This window comes from Mesoplodon mirus (genome assembly GCF_964341445.2).
Source record: "Mesoplodon mirus genome assembly, chromosome: 20".
NCBI classification, from domain to species: domain Eukaryota; kingdom Metazoa; phylum Chordata; class Mammalia; order Artiodactyla; family Ziphiidae; genus Mesoplodon; species Mesoplodon mirus.
In genome coordinates, this window is record NC_138996.1 from 34,944,345 (window position 1) to 34,968,563 (window position 24,219).

The 24,219-nt window shown below is 43.2% G+C and overlaps 1 protein-coding gene across 2 annotated transcripts in view; it reads right to left on the bottom strand.

Moving 5' to 3' along the window:
* The window catches only part of MCPH1 (microcephalin 1), a 226,427-nt gene that overhangs the window by 164,331 nt on the left and 37,877 nt on the right, over positions 1-24,219 (bottom strand). For both annotated transcript variants that reach the window (XM_082608550.1, XM_082608551.1), the window contains exon 9: positions 11,275-11,370. In XM_082608550.1, coding sequence (XP_082464676.1) covers positions 11,365-11,370 — 6 coding nt within the window. In that variant the 3' untranslated portion in view covers positions 11,275-11,364. The remainder of the gene's footprint in view (positions 1-11,274; positions 11,371-24,219) is intronic.

Sequence of the window (24,219 nt, forward strand, 5' to 3'; positions counted from 1 at the left end):
ATAGAATTTCTATACACAAAAGTCAAGGTATTTTTCCTCCTCTTAGAATGCTATCACTACTGGAAAATACCTTATAACAGTCAATTATACAAAAAGAATACATGAAGCATAAGAAATACAATCAGATGCTAGTAGACCCACAGTAAGACTGCAATTGAGGACAACTTTTTGCAGCTCACTTGTTAGCAGTTTCGCATTTGACAGGCCACTTGGCCTTTCCTTACCTCACATGTCTCATCTAAGAAACGAGACAATGAGTTACTCCTAGGGTGCTACGTGATTAATAATTCTGTTGAGAGCAGATATTAATCCTAGCAGTTTTGCAAATTATAACCTTCACAGTGTGTAATTTCATGAGAATACAAGCCATTTCTTTTTTTTTTTAATTTATTTATTTTTGGCTGTGTTGGGTCTCCATTGTGGTGCGTGGGCTTCTCATTGAGGTGACTTCTCTTGTTGCAGAGCACACGCTCTAGGTGCGCAGGCTTCAGTAGTTTTGGCACGTGGGCTTCAGTAGTTGTGGCTCGTGGGCTCTAGAGCACAGGCTCAGTAGTTGTGGCGCACGGGCTCAGTTGCTCCACGGCATGTGCGATCTTCCCGGACCCATGTCCCCTGCACTGGCAGGCGGATTCTTAACCACTGTGCCACCAGGAAAGTCCCAAGCCACTTCTTAAGTTAGTCCTTTATCTATGTAACCTTTGCTACATGTCACATTTCAATGAAGGTAATAAAAATGGGGAGAAAGTTCGGCCACTTTTTTCTCTGTTAATGATGATAACCTGACCCTCCTCCACCCCGGCCATGAAATCTGTATGTAAGGTGATATTCATAGCATACAAATCTAATAAAAGTATATCCTATTTAAAATTATTGGAAAAGACCAAGAAAGACAAGCTAACATTTATTAGAACCAACCATATTCAGTGTTGAAACATTAAATAGTCCCTTAAGACTGAGATCTGGATCTACCTGTCCTATAAGAAGCATTCCCAGTCTATTCAGAGTTGATTCTCCATAACAAACTTGAACTTTATCTGATCCCTGTGCCCCAGAACCTAGCACACTGGTACAGAGCTCTTCCCACCCTGTTCTGTTCTTAGAAAAGCATAATTGAAAGGACCACACTGCACCCCTTACTCCGAGACACAACCCACCGGCACCCTTCCTCAGTGACTCAGAGAAGCCCTCCTCCATCCTCCCCATGATTCCCATGAGACGTGCTGATGACTCCCTGGTGTACGTGTCTCTGTGGAGCCCCAGGCCCCCTGCCTTTTCTTTGCAATGTTCTTCGTTAGTGAGCGTGCTCCCTATTACATCAGTCTGAATAGAATGACCTTCATCGTCTTGTGCATTCCCATGTTCATGGCTCTGGTGCTGTAACTTGGAAGGGACTGGCCCCGTCTCCCCACCCAGGTAACCAGGGCTGAAGGTGTCCTTGCGCACCTTTCCTGAGTGGTGACCCAGGGTCCCAGTGTTAAGTCCAGATCCTGTCCTGAAGTCCAGATTCTTGTCCATTGATATCGTGGTAAGAATTTGATTTTTATTCTTTCTGAGTGTTCACTCTGGTGCCAGCTTCTTTTGGTTTCATGGTCTGATCACCATAAACTGTTTGAGGGTTCACAGAGTTGTGGTCTTTGTTGCCTGGTAGATGACAGAGAATCTGCCTTCATTTTTTCTGTTTATTTTTCTACTTTCAGCTCCAAACTATTAAGAATTTCATGCCATGAGGAAGTAGATATCTGGACTGAATTTTGTATTTCTGTGTTTATGCCATGAGAGAAATTTTGAGCTATGAGTGAAATTTTAAAATTGAAATTACAAGCTCTGTGTGTGTGTGTGTGTGTGCACGTGCCTGTAATTCAGAAAGGCCATTCTCCCTCATCCTGAGAAAAGCATCCTGAGATGTTGTTACCAATTGAGATTATAAAATCTCTTAAAGAAGCTCTTGACCTAGAAATAAGTTGCTTGTAAACTGAATATTCCTAAAATTCTCAAATGTTAAGGAAATTGAACTCTCAGTATTTTAAAGAGCTAAAAAAAGTATTCTTCAAAAAAATTTTTTTTGATTTCCTTATTTTCTTTTTTTTTAAATTGGGGTATAGTTGATCTACAATATTATATTAGTTTCAGGTTACAAAATAGATTCAAATTTTTATAGATTATACTCCATTTAAAGTTATTATAAAATATTGGCTATATTCCCTGTGCTGTACAATATATCCTTGTAGCTTGTTTATGACGAGCCTGGTCCCTGGCTTACAGGGATCTCAGGGTAAGGGAGTAACTTTGCAGCAGGCCCAAGAACTACAGGATACAGTGGGGACCTCAGAAGAAAGGAATTCACCCAAATTTATAGGCACTGCAGGTGAAATCTGACAACAAGTCCTTGGCTTGGCTTCCTTGCCCCAAGAGGCTTTTAAATGTTACAGTCTAAGATTCCTTATGAAAACATCCTGCAAATCCAACCTAAGGCCTAGATGGTAAATTACCATTCTTGCTGCACCTATGTAAACACAGCTAATGAGACCAGCCTTATTCTGTGATCATAAATAATCTTTCTTTGATTATTGGGGGACTATAGAAAACAGTTTTGTTTCCATGGGAAACTCCACGCTGTTTACAGCACACCATTCCAGGACTTCAGATTCTAGCCATGCTCGCTGAGTTACTCTGCTCCTCTGTGTAGACTGCAGGGACCTGATGCATGTGAAAACTCTGTTTTGTCTGGTAGAGACTTACTTGACTTCCTTTTCCTCTAGGGAAAAACCAGTTTCCACCCCTATCTGCATATTGGCCCAGATCCTGTTACCCTGCCCAAATTGCCCATTCTTACCAAATTGCCAGTTCTTCGGGTTTCCTTCACTATCTGGCTACAGGCCCCCAAACTAATGTCTCAGCACCAGCAGGAGCTGGCACCAGTCTGCCGAGACCTCCCCCCCTGGACTCCAGTTATCTTGCAGCTGGTGCTTCTCCCCAGGATCTGAAGGAGCCCTGGGCACTGCAGCCCAACAACATGACCGCAGGTGGGCAGGATCCTCTCTGGACAGGCCACAGGATGGTCTGGCACATGCCTTTGTGCGAGAGGTAACCATGCCTGTGGGCAGCCTCGCTCGAGACCCTCAGGACACTTGACAAGCTGTCCTGCAAAACCAACAGATGCTCCTCCAGCAAGCCTGAGACCCCCTAGACCAGGCCCCTCAGGGCTCAGCTCCTGAGTCTTTGCTATAATACAACCTTCTACATCAATTTGTTTTGCTCCTTTTCACTTTAGGGATCCCTCTTTTACAATGTCTGATATCCAGGACCCTAAAGCAACCAACATTTGCCATCAACAGATGGAACCAACACCAGCAAGAATCCCCTGGAGACTCTAAGACTCAGCTTTGCCTCACTCAGAAGGTTTACGATCACTTCCAAGTTCTTTGCTGAGGAACCACATCCTTTGCTCTGGGGCCGAGAACGTGGACCCCGAGCCCTGAGCTCCTGGGAAGTAGTGCTGGCTAGAAACACACCACCCTCGTGTTTGAAAAGGCTAACCCCAAGGGACCACTCTGCTCTCCACGACCTGCACCACCTCTCTTCCTCCACTGACTCAGATGAGACCATCTTCACTCTTGTCTTTGTTCCCTTGTTTACCCAGCTCCGTGAGACCCCAGCCTCTCCTTCCCTTGAGTGTTCCCCAGTAAAGAATGGCTCCATATTACAGTGGTCTGAACACAAACAGCTCCCTAATTTCCGGTGCATTTTCTCTCTCACAACTGCTACACTTTCGTTTTAACTGCCTGGGAACAGAGTTCTGAGAAAGGCTGTGAATACCCAAGATGCAACTGTCTCATTAGATCTTCTACTGAAGTGTTTTAATTTCAAATGTCAAGTTTGTCCTCTTTGGTCAGTTTTGAGTATAAACCCATGAAAACATGAGGAAATCCTTGAATTATTAATGGAAACAGAATGATCCTATCCTTAAGAAAGAATATAGTCAGATACCAAATATTCATTTAGTCAATAAATACTAAATAAGCCAGAATAATCTATCAAGCACAAAACCAGACACCAGAGATACAAAGAACAATGATTCCCGCCCTTAAGAGGGTGACAAGCTTTTTGATATATATTATAATCCAGTCAAATTACAGGTATCATCAGATATATGTATAGTTGAGAGTACAAAGGGAAGAAAACTGTCTGCCTGAAGGGGGAAAGTGGTCAGGAAATCCTGAAGGAAAATGTGACCACGCTAAGGCTCGGAGGAGGAGAAGGAGTTTGGCAGGTAGGGTAGGACAGGATGGCCTAGACAGGAGGATAAGTACACAAGGAAACGGATGTGACAGAAAGTGGCTCCTCTGGGAATCTGAGAGTAGTTTGTATGGATGCACCAAGATGTCACTTAGGAGACCAACATTCAGAATAAGACAAATCACTTGGAAATGGTATGAGTTCACAGAGGGAAGACTTTTCCTAATTCACAGTAGGACGGTGGAAATGACACCCCTTAGTTTATATGTCTTGTGGGAGGTACCACTGATTTTCTCCTTATTTTTGAGACGACATAAGAACTCTTTCATCATCTGCCATAGCTTATGATGGTAAGTTAACAAAACAACCAGACAATTCAAGGTACAACCTCTGATGTCTTTCAGCACTGCCACTAGTGGGACATGGCTTGGATGCCCAGGAAGTTTACTTGTATTCATGGGTTATCCATGGCTTTAGTTGCGTTCATCAGACATGAGAAGAAACAGAAGCATAAAGCATGTATCTTAACATTTTAATTATAAGCATGAAGATCTCACCAATGAAAAAAATACAATGAAGCTGTATTATATGGACGACCTCAAGAAAAGTGGAAACCTTTATCTTACCATTTGCAGTATATTGATAAAAAATGTAACCTTCCCACACTTATTCTGCTCACATCTACTCACGGTTAAGCACGGCTAAGCATTTCAGGGTTTCTATTATAGAATGTCCATTACAAAGAAGAAAAACAACCCTTTTATGTTTTTAACATTGTTGTTTGTTCGTGAAAAAAGAAAACATAGCACCCTGTCCCTTAAAAGGAAAACACTTGTCCAAATACAGCTATGCAGTAACAAAAGGTAATCAAAGCAAAAACACTGAGAGGTAATCATGTGAAATAATCCACTAACCAGTGAGGAACAACTCACAAATATGAAACGCTATACTTAATTTTAGCAAAAGCATTTTCTGGAAGTTCTAAAGTGGTGAGTGGGGGCGGGTGTTGAAGATGAATATTTGGGAAATAACCTAGTTGATTCTGTTTTAATAAGATCAAAGGGAGGTCAAATTAAACAAACATACCTGTTTTATTAGTGATAAAAAAGAAACTTTAAAAATAAAACATTCTTTGAAATGTTTTGGCTTTAGGTACCATTTCATAAGTAAACAGTGGAAATGCTTCTCCTAAAAAAAGAAGTGAAGAGATAATCCACACATTTGCCAAAATTATTGATTTCGTTCACTACTAATATGAGCCCATCTAGATACAGGGGCGCCGCCAGAATAACATGTTTGCATGAATTTTGACTATAGAGAAAAGCAAAAATGAGCAAATCAAATAGAACAAAACAAATTCTAGAAAATGTCTTCAAATCACATCTTGAGGATATTCTATTATCTAGATCCCTGGCAGCTACATCATTTAAGTGTCTTCAGAAAGACTCAATCCATGGATACAAGAGATCCCAGCTTTTTAAAACAAGCAGCTCACTAGATGTATCCTTCATATTGTTGGTATCCCTCCCCCCCCCCCTTTTTTTTTTTTTTTTTTTTTTTTTTTCGGTACGCGGGCCTCCCACTGCCGTGGCCTCTCCCGTTGCGGAGCACAGGCTGCGGACGCGCAGGCTCAGCGGCCATGGCCCACGGGCCCAGCCGCTCCGCGGCATATGGGATCCCCCCAGACCGGGGCACGAACCCGCATCCCCTGCATCGGCAGGCGGACCCCCAACCACCGCGCCACCAGGGAGGCCCCCTCCCCCCTTTTTAATTTGACGATAAAGTCTACGCTCTGAAGCTGGGTTCACTGCAGGAAGTTGGGGCAGAAATCTTTAACGTTCTTATGTGAATCTATTTGTAACTTAATTGTCCCTTCCTTATATCTTTTTTTCCAGAGAATTATAGAGACTCTTAATATTCAGGTTTTTTTTCTAAAAAATGTAATACCTCTCTAAATGTTCTTGAACAATGCAATAATAAAACTGATCAGTAAAGCGTATCAGTTCTGAATACTCATATGTTGGATAAAGATGAACGTTTATAGTACAAAAAACAAGCATAGAGAAAATGTATATGTGAGTTATGCATGAATACCCAATTTGTTAAAAAAAATACACATATATCACCTCACTTATTAAGATGCTTTATCTAACAAAGTTAACATCTAACACTGAAACTCCCAGGGGTCTACGCGTCTACCCATCTCCTGGCCCTGAACGTATGGGGGACTAGAGGCAATGAAGCCCTAATATCAAGGAGCACACTGTTATGGACGGAATGTCTGTGTCCCCCCGAGTTCCTATGTTGGAATCCTAACCCCAAGGTGATGGTGTTAGGAGGTGGGGCCTTTGGGAGGTGATTAGTTTCTGAGGGTGAAGCCCTCATGAGTGGGATTAATGCTCTTATTAAAGGGACCCCTGAGAGCGCCCTCGTCCTTTCTGTTGTATGAGGACCCAGGGAGAAGAGAGCCAGATAGGAACCAAGAAGACGGCCCTCACCAGACACCAGACCTGCTGGGCCTTGATTTTGGACTTCAGCCTCCAGAAGTGTTGTTTAAAAACCATCCAGCCTGTGGAATTCCATTACAGCAGCCTGAGCAGACCAAGACACCGAGAGTGCCCCGTCTTGTTTTTATGCAATCCATTTTCCACTCAAGGGAACCAGTTTCACAGAGAAACGGGGCCAGAGCAAGGAAAGGAAGCAGGAGCCCAGGTCATCTTAGTATTCTAGAAGGGAAGGAAGTGCATGAAGGGGAAAGGGGCTGGGCAGAGGGCAGCTCCAAGGGGCTCACACAGGCTCAACCTGGGACCACCTACCTGAACAAATGACAACCCGCCGAATGACGTGCGCATCTGAGTCCACGGGGCGCGTGGAGGGAGAAGGGACACACAGAGCGTCCGGCGGGCAGGGGCAGATGACTGGCCCGAGCCTGGCTCTCATCCCCTGCCCGTCACCAGGAGGCAGACAAGGACCGGCTTCAGGGCTTGACCCCTGCCGTGTGGCCTTTGAAAGAAACTTGCTCTAGCCGCTCAGGTCCGGTGCAGGGCAGAAGTTCCTTCACCATATGCTCTCAACATACCCTAAACTCACCAAGTCTGGCCCTCAGGAAACAAGAGGGGTAGGTTTTGGGGAAAACATGCAACTTCATGGGATGTCCAGGCTAGACCTTTTACTCTGAGACAAAGACACACTTTGCTGTATACCTGAAACTAACATTGTTAATTAACTATGCTCCAATATAAAAATGAAAGAAAAGAAAAAGAAAGGAAAGAAAGGAAAGAAGGAAGGAAGGAGAGAAGGAGAGAAAGAAAGAAAGAAAGAAAGAAAGAAAGAAAGAAAGAAAGAAAGAGAAAGGAAGGAAGGAAGGAAGGAAGGAAGGAAGGAAGGAAGGAAGGAAGGAAGGAAGAAAGAAAGAAAGAAAGAAAGGAAAAGACACACCCCTCTCCCCTCTGGCCCTGGTGCTTTGGGCCCCCACCACAGCCGCAGCCTCCTCCGTGGTTTTTGATTCCTAGTTTCCCATCCTTTGTCCCACGTTTGTGTTCAAACTTCACCCGAGGAGCTGGAGGGACATGGTAAAAAATACCAGAAACAAAGAAAAAAGCTGCAATCTGATCAATGCTGAGGAAGATTTCAGAGCCTTTTTTAAAATGAACAGAATTGGATTTTAACTCGTGAATTTATTCAGAAGTAAAAAGCAGAAGACATTTCTGCAGAAAAATAAGATAGCATAAATTCAAAAAGAACAGTTTTTGAAACTAAAGTCATTGATGATGAAGACCAGAGTAAGGACCGCTCCAGACCAGGCTGCCCCGTTTCACAGCCATTGTACATTACACTGACTCACCATTGATAGATGAACTAAATCTGAACTCATATCCAAAAGCCACAAAAGCATATGACAAAATCTATTTGAAATGCCTCCTATTTTATTTTCTAACAGTCTATAACGATGCCTCATTGATTCTGAGTTGTGGTTTCATCTGTCATTCTTCCATTTAACTCCTTTCCATCTGAATAATGCTGTTTTTATTTCTTTTTTTTTAACTGCTAATATCCAATAATTCATATTCTTAAGTATTATTTGGAAAGCAATAACTCTGAACCCGAGTCGAAAGAGTTGAAGAGACTTAAGGAAAGAAGTAATAAATATCTTGTGATTGGAGAGGACAGCGCCGCTCCCCCAGAGAAGACATGAAAAGCCTGCCTGGGAAAACCACCCACGTTTAAAGTGAGCTCCAGCTCTGTGGACAAACGTGTGCAGCCCTGCGTCTCCGTATGTGTGCGACCTGGCGTAGCCTAGCAACATCACAGACGCAGCGCTGGGTCCCTTGTCGCAACATCCCTCTGACGTCAGTGGAAAGAAGCTGTGAGATCGGAGGGCCCCCTCCTGCCTCCTCCCCGGGGCCCGCTCTTTGGCCCGGTCCTCGGGCTGCGCGGTTCCTTCCCCTGGGCGCGTCCAGCCATAACAAAGCTCGGAGGACCAGGAGGGCTTTTCTTCCCAGGGCTGTCTCAAGTGAGAGGAGGCTTTTTTCCAGAAACCTCCCAGCAAGACTTCCCTTCGTCCTGGGCCGAAGTGAGTCATATTCCCAAACCAGCTGCGGCTAAGAGAAGCAGAGTGACCACGGTTAGCGTGGACAGGCGGTCCGAGAAGAGAGCGGGTGTGAGCCGGGGAGCCAGGCGGGGGCCGGGGGCCTGGAATCGACTCGCAGGCAGGAACGGCCCCGGCCGCGGCTGCTCGGTGAAGAATGAGTATTTACACGGGGAGGGCGGCAGGGGCGGAGGTGGACCCGGGGCTGCACCCGTGTCTTTCTCTTCCTTCTCTTCAGTTCCTTTACTCCCAAAGAAGCGGTTCTGCTGGGTTTTTTAAAGTTTCACGCTTGCTACTTCGGCAAGTTGCTGTTTTGCTTGAGGTTTTGCATATGTTTTTTAAAGATTATTTTGGATGTGGACCCGTTTTGAAGTCTTTATTGACTTTGTTACAGCGTTGCTCCTGTTGTATGTTTTCGGGTTTTTGGCCACCAGGCAAGTGGGATCTCAGCTCCCCGACCGGGGATGGGACCGGCACCCCCTGCATTGGAAAGCGAGGTCTTAACCGCTGGACCTCCAGGGAAGTCCCCATAGGTTTTGCATATTTTACAGAGATGAATTTGATATTTCTAAGCTAGGTTACTGTGGTTTACTATCGCTTGGCTAACATCCCCCAAAGGTCCTACTTAGCAAGCTAGACCTTAGGAACCGGCAGCTGTGACTGTTCACATTTAGAAAGTGCATCTCAAATTGGCCCAGCCTGCCCGGTGCCCACCGGCAGATGGTAACAGGATTTCTGGCAGTTTCCTCTCTCGGCCTCGTGACCTCCGCAGGGGGTGGGGGGCTCTACCCTGGCCCCTACCTTGACGTGGCCCAAGATGACTGCGGGCGCTCAGGAGAATGGCCTCAGCGCCAGCCCAGCGGCTCTCACACCAAGCATCTCCCGTACGGGACACACCTGAGGGTTTCTGAAGCACACACCTTAGAACACGCATAGCGGCAGCCACGGGGCGCGGAAAATACAGTAAAGAAAAGGCGCTGCCGCCTGAAGATGCTCTTTGAATGTTTTCTCTATAAATGTTTTCTTCTCATACACAACAAGAAAAAAACGACATGCTAACAAAGCCAAAAGCAGTTGCTACACCACTGAGAGGCCGCGGGTTTCTGGGGCTTCGGCGTCACATCTGGGGGCGGGCGCGACACCTGTCATAACGAACACGCTCCCGCGCCCCCATTGCCAGCTTTGGGCACGCTTTGCCAGAAACGGTTCATCAAAGGGATGGCAGATCCTTGAAACACCCGTGCTCGGAATCTAGGGTACCTGCAGTCTCTGCCAGCTCATCTCTCTAATCATCTGTCTTCAAAGGCCACCCCCCAGGAGACAGGCCCCATCAGCGGGGGGCGGGAGGTGTCTGAACAATGGGGAGTTATTTATGTGGAATTTACAGAGGGTGTCATCCTCCAGGAAGTGTGCCAATTCCCCTGAGTAGTAACAACATGCTCCTGCGGAATTGTCAAGAAACAAAATAAATATCACCTGTCATGTGGATGAGTCACTGCTATTTCAACTTGAAAGTTAAACTTAAAAACAAAGCAGCCCACCAGATTATATGCTTCCAGCCAAGCACACTATCTAATGGCAAAGAGCCAAAGTCCTGGAATTACTGCAAACTGTAAAAGCACACTCATGAAATAGTGGAGTCTCCAGTAGGGCTGTGAAGTGAACACTTCATACGTATCAGCGGAATGAATGCCAAACAGGCTTTTTTCTTCATTTTTCCAAAGGAAAAACATTAAGTGGCCATGCTGCAACTAGCAAGAAGACTGGAACACAGGGCAACAAAACCTAAATGCAGCCGCAGGGCACCAGCTCTCTACCGAGGTCACCCACGGGGCAGGTACAAAAGCTGTACCAAGATAATGAGTGGCTAATTCAAGAGTTCAGCAATGAGAGTAGATGCTGAAGAATCAACAAATGTAAAGTCCTCCCCACATTATCCGAGTAAGCCTCCAGTGCGAGGAGAGCGCCATACAGCCTCAGAGAAAGAGCCGGGTTCCAAGGCTACAGCCACCGAGGAGTGGGTGCCCGAGCCTCAGTACAAAAACCTTTCCCTCCGATGGCTTCGGGTCAAACCATGATTAGCTCACACATGGAAGATGGCTGGGTTCTTCACCTCCTACCTAGTGACTGTTTATTCAGATTACAGAACAAGAGCAGTTGCTGGCACGACCAACCTTCCCTGCTCGAGGGAAGCTGGCGGCATTTTTACAAGCGAGAAATGCCCTGGCAAAGGGGCGAGAGGAGTCCTGCTCCACCAACAGTAACTCTCTGCCCTGAACGTGACCACCGTTCTTGGTTTTATTGTCGGAGTTTCCCAACATCCACCCATAATTAATTTTTTTTAAATCAAATACAAGCTGGGCAGAGGAGTTTATGTTTCATTAACCCAGAGCAGAACATCATGATGCCTCAGCGTCGGGAAGTTTAAAACAATATTTTCACACACCAACCTTCTGGCCTCTCTCTCTCTTCCGCGATTCCTCATGAGATCCTTGAAGCCTTCCCATGAGCCGAAACATCATGCCTCGCTGGTCCTCTTTTCACACCTAAAACCCAAGTGGGTTGAAGATTAGTTAGAACTCTACATGGACTGAATACTAACGCAACTTAAGCTGAATAAAAAACTTAATTAATTTACTTATGCATTGTGGTAATAAGAAAGTAGAGCCTTTTAAAATAAACATTGCATACTCCTTGCTTGTTGAGATCTAGTTAGAACATTCAGTTTATTCCACTCCAATATCCCAAGCAATTCACTAACTCAAGGGTCAGAAACAACTGTGCCTGTCACATGAAAATGTACTAGTTCGACAGAATCCCGTGCATCCAGTGATGATGCAAAACGATGCCTATACCTCATGCACTATTCAAACGCCAATTCTTAGGTTTTTACACGCTGATCAAAACCCAGCTTCTGGGCTTCCCTGGTGGCGCAGTGGTTGAGAGTCCGCCTGCCGATGCAGGGGACACGGGTTCGTGCCCCGGTCTGGGAGGATCCCACATGCCGCGGAGCGGCTGGGCCCGTGAGCCATGGCCGCTGGGCCTGCGCGTCCGGAGCCTGTGCTCCGCAGGGGGAGAGGCCACAGCAGTGAGAGGCCCGCGTACCGCAAAAAAAAAAAAAAAAAAAAAAAAAAAAACCCAGCTTCTCAGAGAAGGCAGTTCTGTGTAAGAGGAAATAAGTAACCTTAGCTTTGGGGTGAGTCTGAGTTACTCCAGCCAACAGTCTTCACTACAAAGTTTCAGGTTACAATCCAAAAATGACAGGTGGTGATTTTACTCCCCACAAACTTCCACCTTAGACCAACCTCTTGTCATGAAGACACACAAACCAAAAAGAAGATATTCATCACGTGCAATTCGGTTTCGTCAGATGCTCAACGGTGTAGAAACCCTAACCAGCCAACAATGGAGTGTGAGATGTTTGATTCATCCACTGCTACAGCTTTATGTTGTGCTCCCTATGCTCATTCTTTCCTCCCCAAATAGTTTGCCTGATGTCTGACGTTGCTGACACTTTGAAGAAGGACTCAGCGTACCAGCCACCACTTACACGGTCTCAGTAGTATCATTCGCACCTTGACATGAAGGGCACGCAGCAGCCTCGGGGATGCTCGGGTCCCAGCCACTGCCGTGCCACACACCCACCTTCCACGTCATCCCCCTCTGTCACCGATGGGCTTATCAACAAATATCTAGTGCTCGGGGGCCGCCCACCAGAGACGCGAAGATACACAAATACTGTCCCCGCCCTTAGGGAGCTCACAACCCAACACAAAATGTAGACACAGAGAAATGACCACGATACGAGGCTAAAATGATTTAAGAGCCATCGGGAATTAAAAACCATATAACATGAGAGTGACTGTTGTGCAGATATTTCCATAAAATAGGATGCTCTGATAAAACAGATATAATTAAGTTTGGAGGATCTGATTTGAAACCTTTAACTCTTCTTTCAAAAATGGGGTTTTAACTCAGTGAAAACAAAATGCAGAACAACAATGGGTAAGTATTTCGTTGAATTCAAACTAGTTATCTTCAACTTGGGCCCCCAAAATGTTTTAAGGTCAGGTCCTGACCCACCTATACACCCCAATACTGGATTCCTTCAGAGGCTCGAACCAGTCACATGCTGATCCCACCATCTCCCCAGCAAGCTTATAGTTTTCCCTGTGTTTCACTTCTCTCCCAGTCCTATTTCAGTCCCAGGTGACTGCCCAACCCCGGCGATGGCTGCAGCTAGCTAAATAGAGACCTTACTTGGAGTGGATGGGTTAGTAGGGCACGTAAAAGGGCATTCTGCATACAACAGTTTGTGCTAAGATCCAGCTATGATAAGTTTCCCACTTGTACTCATTTTGCCTCCATTCTAGCTGAGAACAATGAAATAGGCTTTAAAGCATTTTGTAGACATAAAGATCCAGAATACGCATTATAGCCATTTAAAACTTAAGACAGACTGACATTGCTAATGACATGTTTTCACAATCATGCAGTCACAACATGATATAAGCAAATGATTTCTGATGTGGTTACATTAAAACAGCATTTCACAACAGCTAGAGTCATTGACTAATATGTTCTCTTTAAGGATATCATCAGTAAACCCAAAGCAGCTAAGAGTGCCAAGGAAGGCGAGAACAGGCAGGTTCAGTGAGCAAACACTGACCCCCATCTTCCTGGCTCTCTGCCTCTTGGAGACTCTTGCTATGGTTGCTCCTTAAGTGGGTTGTCATCGCCTCAAAGGTGATTTCACCACAGCCCATGAAGTCATCCTCTACTGAAGGGTCCTAGTTCCATGTCCCTTGCTAAGACCTCCCACCTGAGGTGCAACTTGATAAAGCCAACCACCTAACGGACATCTATCATGAACGCCCCATTCCGAGACATTTCAGCTGACATGCCACGGTCCACCCCGTAGCTGTTCTTCTTTCAACATATCCCAGGGTGATGAGTGTTATCAACCGTCTAGGACCAGTCATAGATCCTAGACTCTTTTCTCTCCCCTCATTTTCATTCTTCATTATATAAGTGATTCACTGCCTCCATTTTCAAAAAAGGATCAAATACAGAGAAAAAGAACTTCACAACCCCAGGCTGTTTATCATTGTTATGTTGCCTGCATTTTCACCATTTAGAAATTTATCTGGGTCATCAATATCATCAAATACTGGTACATCAAGGCAAGAAAGTGAACTCACTCGCCTCTCAGAGTCAATTAGTTAAATCACTACCTTCCCTCACCCAATGGAAATGAGCAGGATTAAGAGATACTTTTGATACTAAGGGAAGATCTCTCTGGAGGCAGAACCAGGCGAAGGCAGCATGAGAACATATGGTTGAGAAAACCATTAAATTTATTAAGAGAAACTTGGTCCATGAAGATTAGGGAACATAGCTTCAAGATGGCAGAGGAGTAAGACGTGGAGCATCACCTTCCTCCCCACAAATCCATCAAAAACACATCTACGTGTGGAACAACTCCTACAGAACACCTACTGAACGCTGGCAGAAGACCTCAGACTTCCCAAAGCTGTGTGGCTGACAGGGTCTTCATGCTCCAGCCGGGTGTCAGGCCTGAGCCTCTGAGGTGGGAGAGCCGAGTTCAAGACATGGGTCCACCAGAGACCTCCCAGCCCCACGTAATATCAAGCGGCGAGAGCTCGCCCAGAGATCTCCATCTCAAAGCTAAGACCGAGCTCCACTCAACGACCAGCAACCTACAGTGCTGGACACCCTATGCCAAACAACTAGCAAGACAGGAACACAACCCCACCCATTAGCAGAGAGGCTGCATAAAATCATAATAAGTTCCAAGACACCCCGAAACACACCACCGGACGCGGTCCTGCCCACCAGAAAGACAAGATCGAGCCTCATCCACCAGAACACAGGCACTAGTCCCCTCCACCAGAAAGCCTACAAAACCCACTGAACCAACCTTAGCCACTGGGGGCAGACAACAAAAACAACGGGAACTACGAACCTGCAGCCTGTGAAAAGGAGACCCCAAACACAGTAAGATAAGCAAAATGAGAAGACAGAGAAACACACAGCAGATGAAAGAGCAAGGTAAAAACCCACCAGACCAAACAAATAAAGAGGAAATAGGCAGTCTATCTGAAAAAGAATTCGGAGTAATGATAGTAAAGATGATCCAAAATCTTGGAAATAGAATGGAGAAAATACAAGAAACTTTTAACAAGGACGTAGAAGAACTAAAGAGCAAACAAACAATGATGAACAACACAATAAGTGAAATTTAAAATTCTCTAGAAGGAATCAAAAGCAGAATAACTGAGGCAGAAGAACGGATAAGTGACCTGGAAGATAAAATAGTGGAAATAACTACCACAGAGCAGAATAAAGAAAAGAGAATGAAAGGAATTGAGGACAGTCTCAGAGACCTCTGGGACAACATTAAATGCACCAACATTCAAATTATACGGGTCTCAGAAGAAGAAGAGGAAAAAAAGGGACTGAGAAAATATTTGGAGAGATTACAGTTGAAAACTTCCCTAATATGGGAAAGGAAGTAGTCAGTCAAGTCCAGGAAGCACAGAGAGTCCCATACAGGATAAATGCAAGGAGAAACACTCCAAGACACATGTTAATCAAACTATCAAAAATTAAATACAAAGAAAATATATTAAAAGCAGCAAGGGAAAAGCAACAAATAACATACAAGGGAATCCCCATAAGGTTAACAGCTGATCTTTCAGCAGAAACTCTACAAGCCAGAAGGGAGTGGCAAGACATATTTAAAGTGATGAAGGAGAAAAACCTACAACCAAGATTACTCTACCCAGCAAGGATCTCATTCAGATTCGCTGGAGAACTTAAAACCTTTACAGACAAGCAAAAGTTAAGAGAATTCAGCACCACCAAACCAGCTTTACAACAAATGCTAAAGGAACTTCTCTAGGCAGGAAACAAAGGAGAAGGAAAAGACCTACAATAACAAATGCAAAACGATTAAGAAAATGGTAATAGGAACATACATACCGATAACAACCTTAAATGTAAATGGTTTAAATGCTCCAACCAAAAGACACAGACTGGCTGAAGGGATACAAAAATAAGACCTCTTTATATGCTGTCTACAAGAGACCCACTTCAGACCTAGGGACACATACAGACTGAAAGTAAGGGGATGGAAAAAGATATTCCATGCAAATTGAAATGAAAAGAAAGACGGAGTAGTGATTCTCATATCAGACAAAATAGACTTTAAAATAAAGACTATTACAAGAGACAAAGTAGGACACTACATAATGATCAAGGGATCAATCCAAGAAGAAGATATAACAATTGTAACTATTTATGTACCAAACACAGGAGTACCTCAATACATAAGGCAAATGCTAACAGCCATAAAAGGGGTAATCGACAGTAACACAATCACAGCTGGGGACTTTAACACCCCACTTTGACCAATGGACAGATCATCCAAAATGAAAATAAATAAGGAAATACAAGCTTAAAATGATACATTAAACAAGATGGACTTAACTGATATTTATAGGACATTCCATCCAAAAACAACAGAATACACTTTCTTCTCAAGTGCTCATGGAACATTCTCCAGGATAGATCATATCTTGAGTCACAAATCAAGCCTTGGTAAATTTAAGAAAATTGAAAACGTATCAAGTATCTTTTCCAACCACAACGCTATGAGACTAGATATCAATTACAGGCAAAAATCTGTGAAAAATACAAACATATGGAGGCTAATCAATACACTACTAAATAACAAGAGATCACTGAAGAAATCAAAGAGGAAGTCAAAAGTTACCTAGAAACAAATGACAATAAAAACACAATAACCAAAAACCTATGGGATGCAGCAAAAGCAGTTCTAAGAGGGAAGTTTATAGCAATACAATCCTACCTCAAGAAACAAGATACATCTCAAATAAACAACCTAACCTTACACCTAAAGCAATTAGAGAAGGAAGAACAAAAACCCCACAAAATTAGCAGAAGGAAAGAAATCATAAAGATCAGATCAGAAATAAATGAAAAATAAATGAAGGAAACAATAGCTAAGATCAATAAAACTAAAAGCTGGTTCTTTGAGAAGATAAACAAAATTGATAAACCATTAGCCAGACTCATCAAGAAAAAAAGGGAGAAGACTCAAATCAACAGAATTAGAAATGAAAAAGGAGAAGTAACAACTGACACTGCAGAAATACAAAAGATCATGAGAGATTACTATAAGCAACTCTATGCCAATAAAATGGACAACCTGGAAGAAATGGACAAATTCTTAGAAAAGCACAACCTTCCGAGGCTGAACCAGGAAGAAACAGAAAATATGAACAGACCAATCGCAAGCACTGAAATTGAGACTGTGATTAAAAATCTTCCAACAAACAAAAGCCCAAGACCAGATAGATGGCTTCACAGGAGAATTCTATCAAACATTTAGAGAAGAGCTAACACCTATCCTTCTCAAACTCTTTCAAAATATAGCAGAGGGAGGAACACTCTCAAACTCATTCTACGAGGCCATCATCACTCTGATACCAAAACCAGACAAAGATGTCACAAAGAAAGAAAACTACAGGCCAATATCACTGATGAACATAGATGCAAAAGTCCTCAACAAAATACTAGCAAACAGAATCCAAGAGCACATTAAAAGGGACATACACCATGATCAAGGGGGTTTATCTCAGGAATGTAAGGATTCTTCAATATATGCAAATCAATCAATGTGATAAACCATATTAACAAATTGAAGGAGAAAAACCATATGATCATCTCAATAGATGCAGAGAAAGCTTTCGACAAAATTCAACACCCATTTATGATAAAAACTCTCCAGAGGGCTTCCCTGGTGGCGCAGTAGTTGAGAGTCCGCCTGCTGATGCAGGGGACACGGGTTCGTGCCCTGGTCTGGGAAGATCCTACATGCTGCGGAGCGGCTAGGGCCGTGAGCCATGGCCGCTGAGCCTGCGTGTCCGGAGCCTGTGCTCCACAACGGGAGAGGCCACAACACTGAGAGGCCCGCGTACCGCAAAAAAAGAAAAAAAAAAAAACTCTCCAGAAAGTAGGCATAGAGGAAACTTACCTCAACATAATAAAGGCCATATATGACAAACTGACAGCCAACAACGTTCTCAGTGGTGAAAACCTGAAACCATTTCCTCTAAGATCAAGAATAAAGCAAGGTTGCCCATTCTCACCACTCTTATTCAACATAGTTTTGGAAGTTTTAGCCACAGCAATCAGAGAAGAAAAAGAAATAAAAGGAATCCAAATCGGAAAAGTAAAACTGTCAGTTTGCAGATGACATGATATTATACATAGAGTATCTCAAAGATGGTACCAGAAAACTACTAGAGCTAATCAATCCATTTGGTAAAGTAGCAGGATATAAAATTAATGCACAGAAATCTTTTGCATTCCTATACACTAATGATGAAAAATCTGAAAGAGAAATTAAGGAAACACTCCCATTTACCACTGCAACAAAAAGAAAAAAACACCTAGGAATAAACCTACCTAAGGAGACAAAAGACCTGTATGCAGAAAACTAGAAGACACTGATGAAAGAAATCAAAGATGATACAAACAGATGGAGAGATATACCGTGTTCTTGGATTGGAAGAATCAACATTGTGAAAATGACTCCACTACCCAAAGCAATCTACAGATTCAGTGCAATCCCTATCAAACTACCAATAGCATTTTTCACAGAACTAGAACAAAAAATTTCACAATTTGTATGGAGACACAAAAGACCCCGAATAGCCAAAGCAATCCTAGAAAGAAAAACAGAGCTGGAGGAATCAGGCTCCCGGACTTCAGACTATACTACAAAGCTACAGTAATGAAGACAGTATGGTGCTGGCACAAATACAGAAATATAGGACAATGGAAATCACACACATACGGTCAACTTATTTTTGATACAGGAGGCAAGAATATACAATGGAGAAAAGACAGCCTCTTCAGTAAGTGGTGCTGGGAAAACTGGACAGCCACATGTCAAAGAATGAAATTAGAACACTCCCTAACACCATACACAAAAATAAACTCAAAAGAGTATAAAGACCTAAATGTAAGGCCAGAAAATATAAAACTCTTAGAGGAAAATATAGGCAGAACACTCTACGACATACATCACAGCAAGATCCTTTCTGACCCACTTCCTAGAGAAATGGAAATAAAAACAAAAATAAACAGATGGGACCTAATGAAACTTAAAAGCTTTTGCACAGCAAAGGAAACCATAAATAAGATGAAAAGAGAACCCTCAGAATGGGAGAAAATATTTGCAAACAAAGCAACGGACAAAGGATTAATCTCCAAAATATACAGGCAGCTTATGCAGCTCAGTATCAAAAAAACGTACAACCCAATCCAAAAATGGGCGGAAGACCTAAATAGACATTTCTCCAAAGAAGATATACAGATTGCCAACAAACACATGAAAGGATGCTCAACATCACTAATCACTAGAGAAATGCAAATCAAAAGTACAATGAGGTATCACCTCACACCAGTCAGAATGGCCATCATCAAAATATCTACAAACAATAAATGCTGGAGAGAGTGTGGAGAAAAGGGAACCCTCTTGCACTGTTGGTGGGAATGTTAATTGATAGAGCCACTATGGAGAACAGTATGGAGGTTCCTCAAAAAAGTAAAAATAGAGCTACCATACGACCCAGCAATCCCACTACTGGGCAAATACCCCGAGAAAACCATAATTCAAAAAGAAGCATGTACGACAATGTTCATTGCAGCTCTATTTACAACAGCCAGGACGTGGAAGCAACCTAAGTGTCCATCAACAGATGAATGGATAAAGAAGATGTGGCACATATTATATACAACAGAATATTACTCCGCCATAAAAAGAAATGAAATTGAGTTATTTGTAGTGAGGTGGATGGACCTAGAGACTATCATGCAGAGTGAAGTAAGTCAGAAAGAAAAACAAATACCGTATGCTAACACATATATATGGAATCTAAAAAAAAAAGGTTCTGAAGAACCTAGGGGCAGGACAGGAATAAAGATGCAGACGTAGAGAATGAACCTGAGGCACGGGAAAGGGGAAGGGGAAGGTGGGGTGAAGTGAGAGGGTGGCATGGACATATATACACTACCAAATGTAAAACAGATAGCTAGTGGGAAGGAGCCGCATAGCACAGGGAGATCAGCTTGGTGCTCTGTGACCACCTAGAGGGGAGGGATAGGGAGGGTGGGAGGGAGGGAGGGAGACGCAAGAGGGAGGAGATATGGGGATATATGTTTATGTATAGCTGATTTACTATGTTGTACAGCAGAAACTAACACACCATTGTAAAGCAATTATACTCCAATAAAGATGTTACAAATAAAAAAGAAAAGAAACTTGGTCCATGTCTTGCCCAGGGCAGAGAAATACAAAATAAACGTATTCCCAACAATCTATCCTTCTGCACATCCTGCTTTCCTACTTCCAAGACACAGAATTAAGACTAATAATACCATTACTAATAATATATTAAAGCAATTAATATTTAGAGGTAGAAGACACTCTAAGATCAACTATATCAAAGAAAAAAAGGCTTCTGAATGCTGATTTAAGAATCTATAATTTTAACAATAAAGGCGTAGGCATGGACATATATACACTACCAAACGTAAGGTAGATAGCTAGTGGGAAGCAGCTGCGTAGCACAGGAAGATCAGCTTGGTGCTTTGTGACAGCCTGGAGGGGTGGGATAGGGAGGGTGGGAGGGAGGGAGACGCAAGAGGGAAGAGATTTGGGAACAGATGTATATGTATAACTGATTCACTTTGTTATAAAGCAGAAACTAACACAGCATTGTAAAGCAATTATACTCCAATAAAGATGTAAAGAAAAAAACAAAACAATAAAGACGTATACTAGTCAATAGAAAATGTTAACACGGTCCCAGTGGGAAATTTCTTCTGAGCTCCTAAAATCTGAATAATGAATTATTTAAGAACAATGTAGAATGCAGAATTTTAAGACTGTGGAAAGACACCCAGGAAAAATCCTTTCCATGTATACTTTTGGGATTTGGATATGTGCCAGTTCACAAGTTCTATACAAGCAATACTCAGCTGACAAGAGAATACACACACACACACACATTCATCTGCTAAAATATCAAGTTCACTTTGTTAATCAAGAAAACAAAAATAAAATCTAATGATCTTCAAAAGATGATGTGGAATCTTTTCCTTCATAATCATTGTAGAGATAATTAAAATCAGGATTTTAAATACGTATCAGTTTTAATACCATATAACCTCTCCCATTGGGGGTCATCTCTCTATCTTTTGAATGGCCTGATCCTCGTGTATGGATTAACTTGACTACATCTTCCCTGCATGTCTAAGCTCCTGAAGGACAAGGGACAGAGCTTTACATCATTAACTCCCCTTGTGCTTATGTGTTGGCCATAGGTGATTAGTGCATAAATGAATAAATATACAGATAAACAGATCAAGCAAATAACCTGTGGGTTCTAATATCCTCCTTGTAGCCACATCGGTTGAGTAACCTACGTCAAGCTGTTAGGATTTCTTACCTCCAGTGAGTGGACTGGCAGTTTCTGGAGAAGAGGGTGTGGAGAAACACTCTTCTGAATATATTTGTATTTTACTTGAATTATCCAGAAGTACAATAATTAATCTTCCATTTTAAATACTTAAGGAAGACAGGTACACGTATGCCTGCCTACTTGGTACAACAGTACATCATACTTTCTCTGAATATTGAAGAAATATTCAGAATACGCAAAATATTCTACATTGAATAAGAATATCTAAGTGCCTATAATTTGCTGGGCTTTGTTTTCGTAAAACATGTATGAAATATTTTTAATTAATTCAATTGAAAATGGCATATCTGCTGATGACTTCAGTGAGATGTACCAATTACATCAAAATAAGATTATCACTTTCTCAAAAGGCTGCAAAACAAATCTGAAATTATAAAAGCAATGCCCTGCCTGGGGTTACAAATGAAGAAATATACAAAATACCTTCTACAGACAATTACTATAGCATTTTTGCCTATAATTCTCTACCAATTAAAGTGATAATCCAGATAAACCCCCTACTGAAGCATGTTAATCACTTCTCTAAGCAGACACTACTATTCATGTCACCTTGTCCTTCAAAGCCAAGACCAAGCCTCATCATCCTTCCCAACTCAGAGACACAGGCAGTGACCACCAACAAACCCACCAAAGCCAGCACAGACCCCTCCTGCCATTTCTGTCCCAAGGGTTAGTGCACTAAGACAGAGCAACACAGCGTCGTGAAGGCTGTAAGTTAGCACATTTCATCACAGACTGTATGACATGAAGTCTGTGTACTACTGCTTCTCTATCAAGACACCCCGGCCAGAAGTAGTGAGCTCACAGAAACATCCCACTTTAGAGACAACTCCTGTAAACCCTCCCGCCCAACACTAGATGCTTTGTTAACTGGCAAAATGGATGAAAGAAATGAGTGGTGACTGGTGATAGCATCGCTTGTTAATCAGAGTAATGGATGCCAGGAATGTTTCTCAGTTAAATTCATGGATTGGCTAAAATATCACAGGGCCCTCCTCACCACGTATGTGTACGGCATGTGCCATAGCTGGTACCTAGGGGTCATATCCAAGACTTGGTCCCTAAATGGTCCTATAAGAAACTGCAGGGCTGAGGGTTATCTAGTGGCGTGTTGCTGGCCAGTTTCCAGAAATGAGCCCCGAGAATCCCGTCTGCCTCTACTAAACCTTTCAGATCAGGTACAGTTAACTTAAAGGACAAGATCTGGGACTTCAGCTTATAGGTCTGATTTGTGGACAGTTCCCCATCTGCATGCCAATAATGTTTTATAATATCTGCGTGTCTGGAGACCTGTTTCAATAAGAGCTGGTAGACAGAGCTTGCAGAAGAGGGCAAACTAGCCTTCATCAACCTCTACTGGCGACTACTATTCATCAAAGAGAACCTAATAATTGGACGTGGCCAAACTTGTTTAGATAAGGCACGTGTCTGTGCTGACATGCAATTCCATCATCCACAGCAAAGACTCTCTCAGACCAAGGGACCAGAGTGAGGGCGTGGGAGTGGAAAGGATTTCCTTTTGCTCCTGCCGGTGGCCACGCAGCACCCGTGGGACCACTCCAGCCACCTTTGTTACTGAGAAACGAGCATCGGCCAAGCTGTGCGCTAATTCAGGATGATGAATCGGCTTTATCTAGTTGACAGTGAAAACCCACCTCAGGTGGGCCTCTGAAGAGCTGTGGTCAGCAATGCTACAGGGGGTGGAAAGCCATTTCCACGTAAGTGACATCTAGCAGCTTTACATACTTCCTGTCCTGCGGTGCCAGAAGTTAAAACAAGAAGATCTCCATTGTCGTGCTAATTTGATGTGGATGTATCTCCCACAAGCAAGCTCCAGTTCCAGCAACAGACCTTTTACAGACCTTGAGGTAAGAACAAAGAGGATTTACTCAAAACCCACAAGACTGCACAGCGGAGGAGCTTCACCTGCTCCGGGAGGACCTGCTACAGGGCACAGGCAGGGGACACTCTAATAAAAGCCTGTAGATCTTTCCTAGGCAACATGTGCTCGATGAAAACCGCCTGCTTCGGAAGTGGTAGCCTATCGGTGTGAAACGGCATTTTCAAAGGTGAAATACGTAAAATCTTATTACACGTCAGCCTTAATAAACATTTGCGATCAATTCTGATGAGATCACTCAATCTGAACCCCAGTTAAGTTATTCCTCCCCCAAAGTAGAATTCTACTCTCATTAGACTTGTATTACAAAAAAGTTGTACTCAACTTTCAGTTTAGCCGATAAAAAATTTGTAAAAATGTCTTTTTCTGGGCCTCCCTGGTGGCGCAGTGGTTGAGAGTCCGCCTGCCGATGCAGGGGATACGGGTTCGTGCCCCGGTCTGGGAGGATCCCATATGCCGCGGGGCGGCTGGGCCCGTGAGCCATGGCCGCTGGGCCTGCGCATCCGGAGCCTGTGCTCCGCAACGGGAGAGGCCACAACAGTGAGAGGCCCGCATACCGCAAAAAGAAAAAAAAAAAAAAAAAAGTCTTTTTCTCATTGTATAACTACCTATGTACCTTGATTTTGCCTCCTGGCCCACAAAATCTAAAATACTATCTGACTCATTACAGAAAAATTTCATTGACTCCTGAAACATATTTTAAAATGAGGTAGATCTATTGCTCTGTTGATACTGATATGGAAACGTATTTTTCAAAAAACCAGATTTTAAGGCAATAGGATAATGTAATTCTACATGTGATAAAATCCCCCTAAAACATCATCTTGCACTTGTGTGTTTGTACACACACACACACACACACACACAGTCTGGAAGGAAACACAACTGCTGGCAGA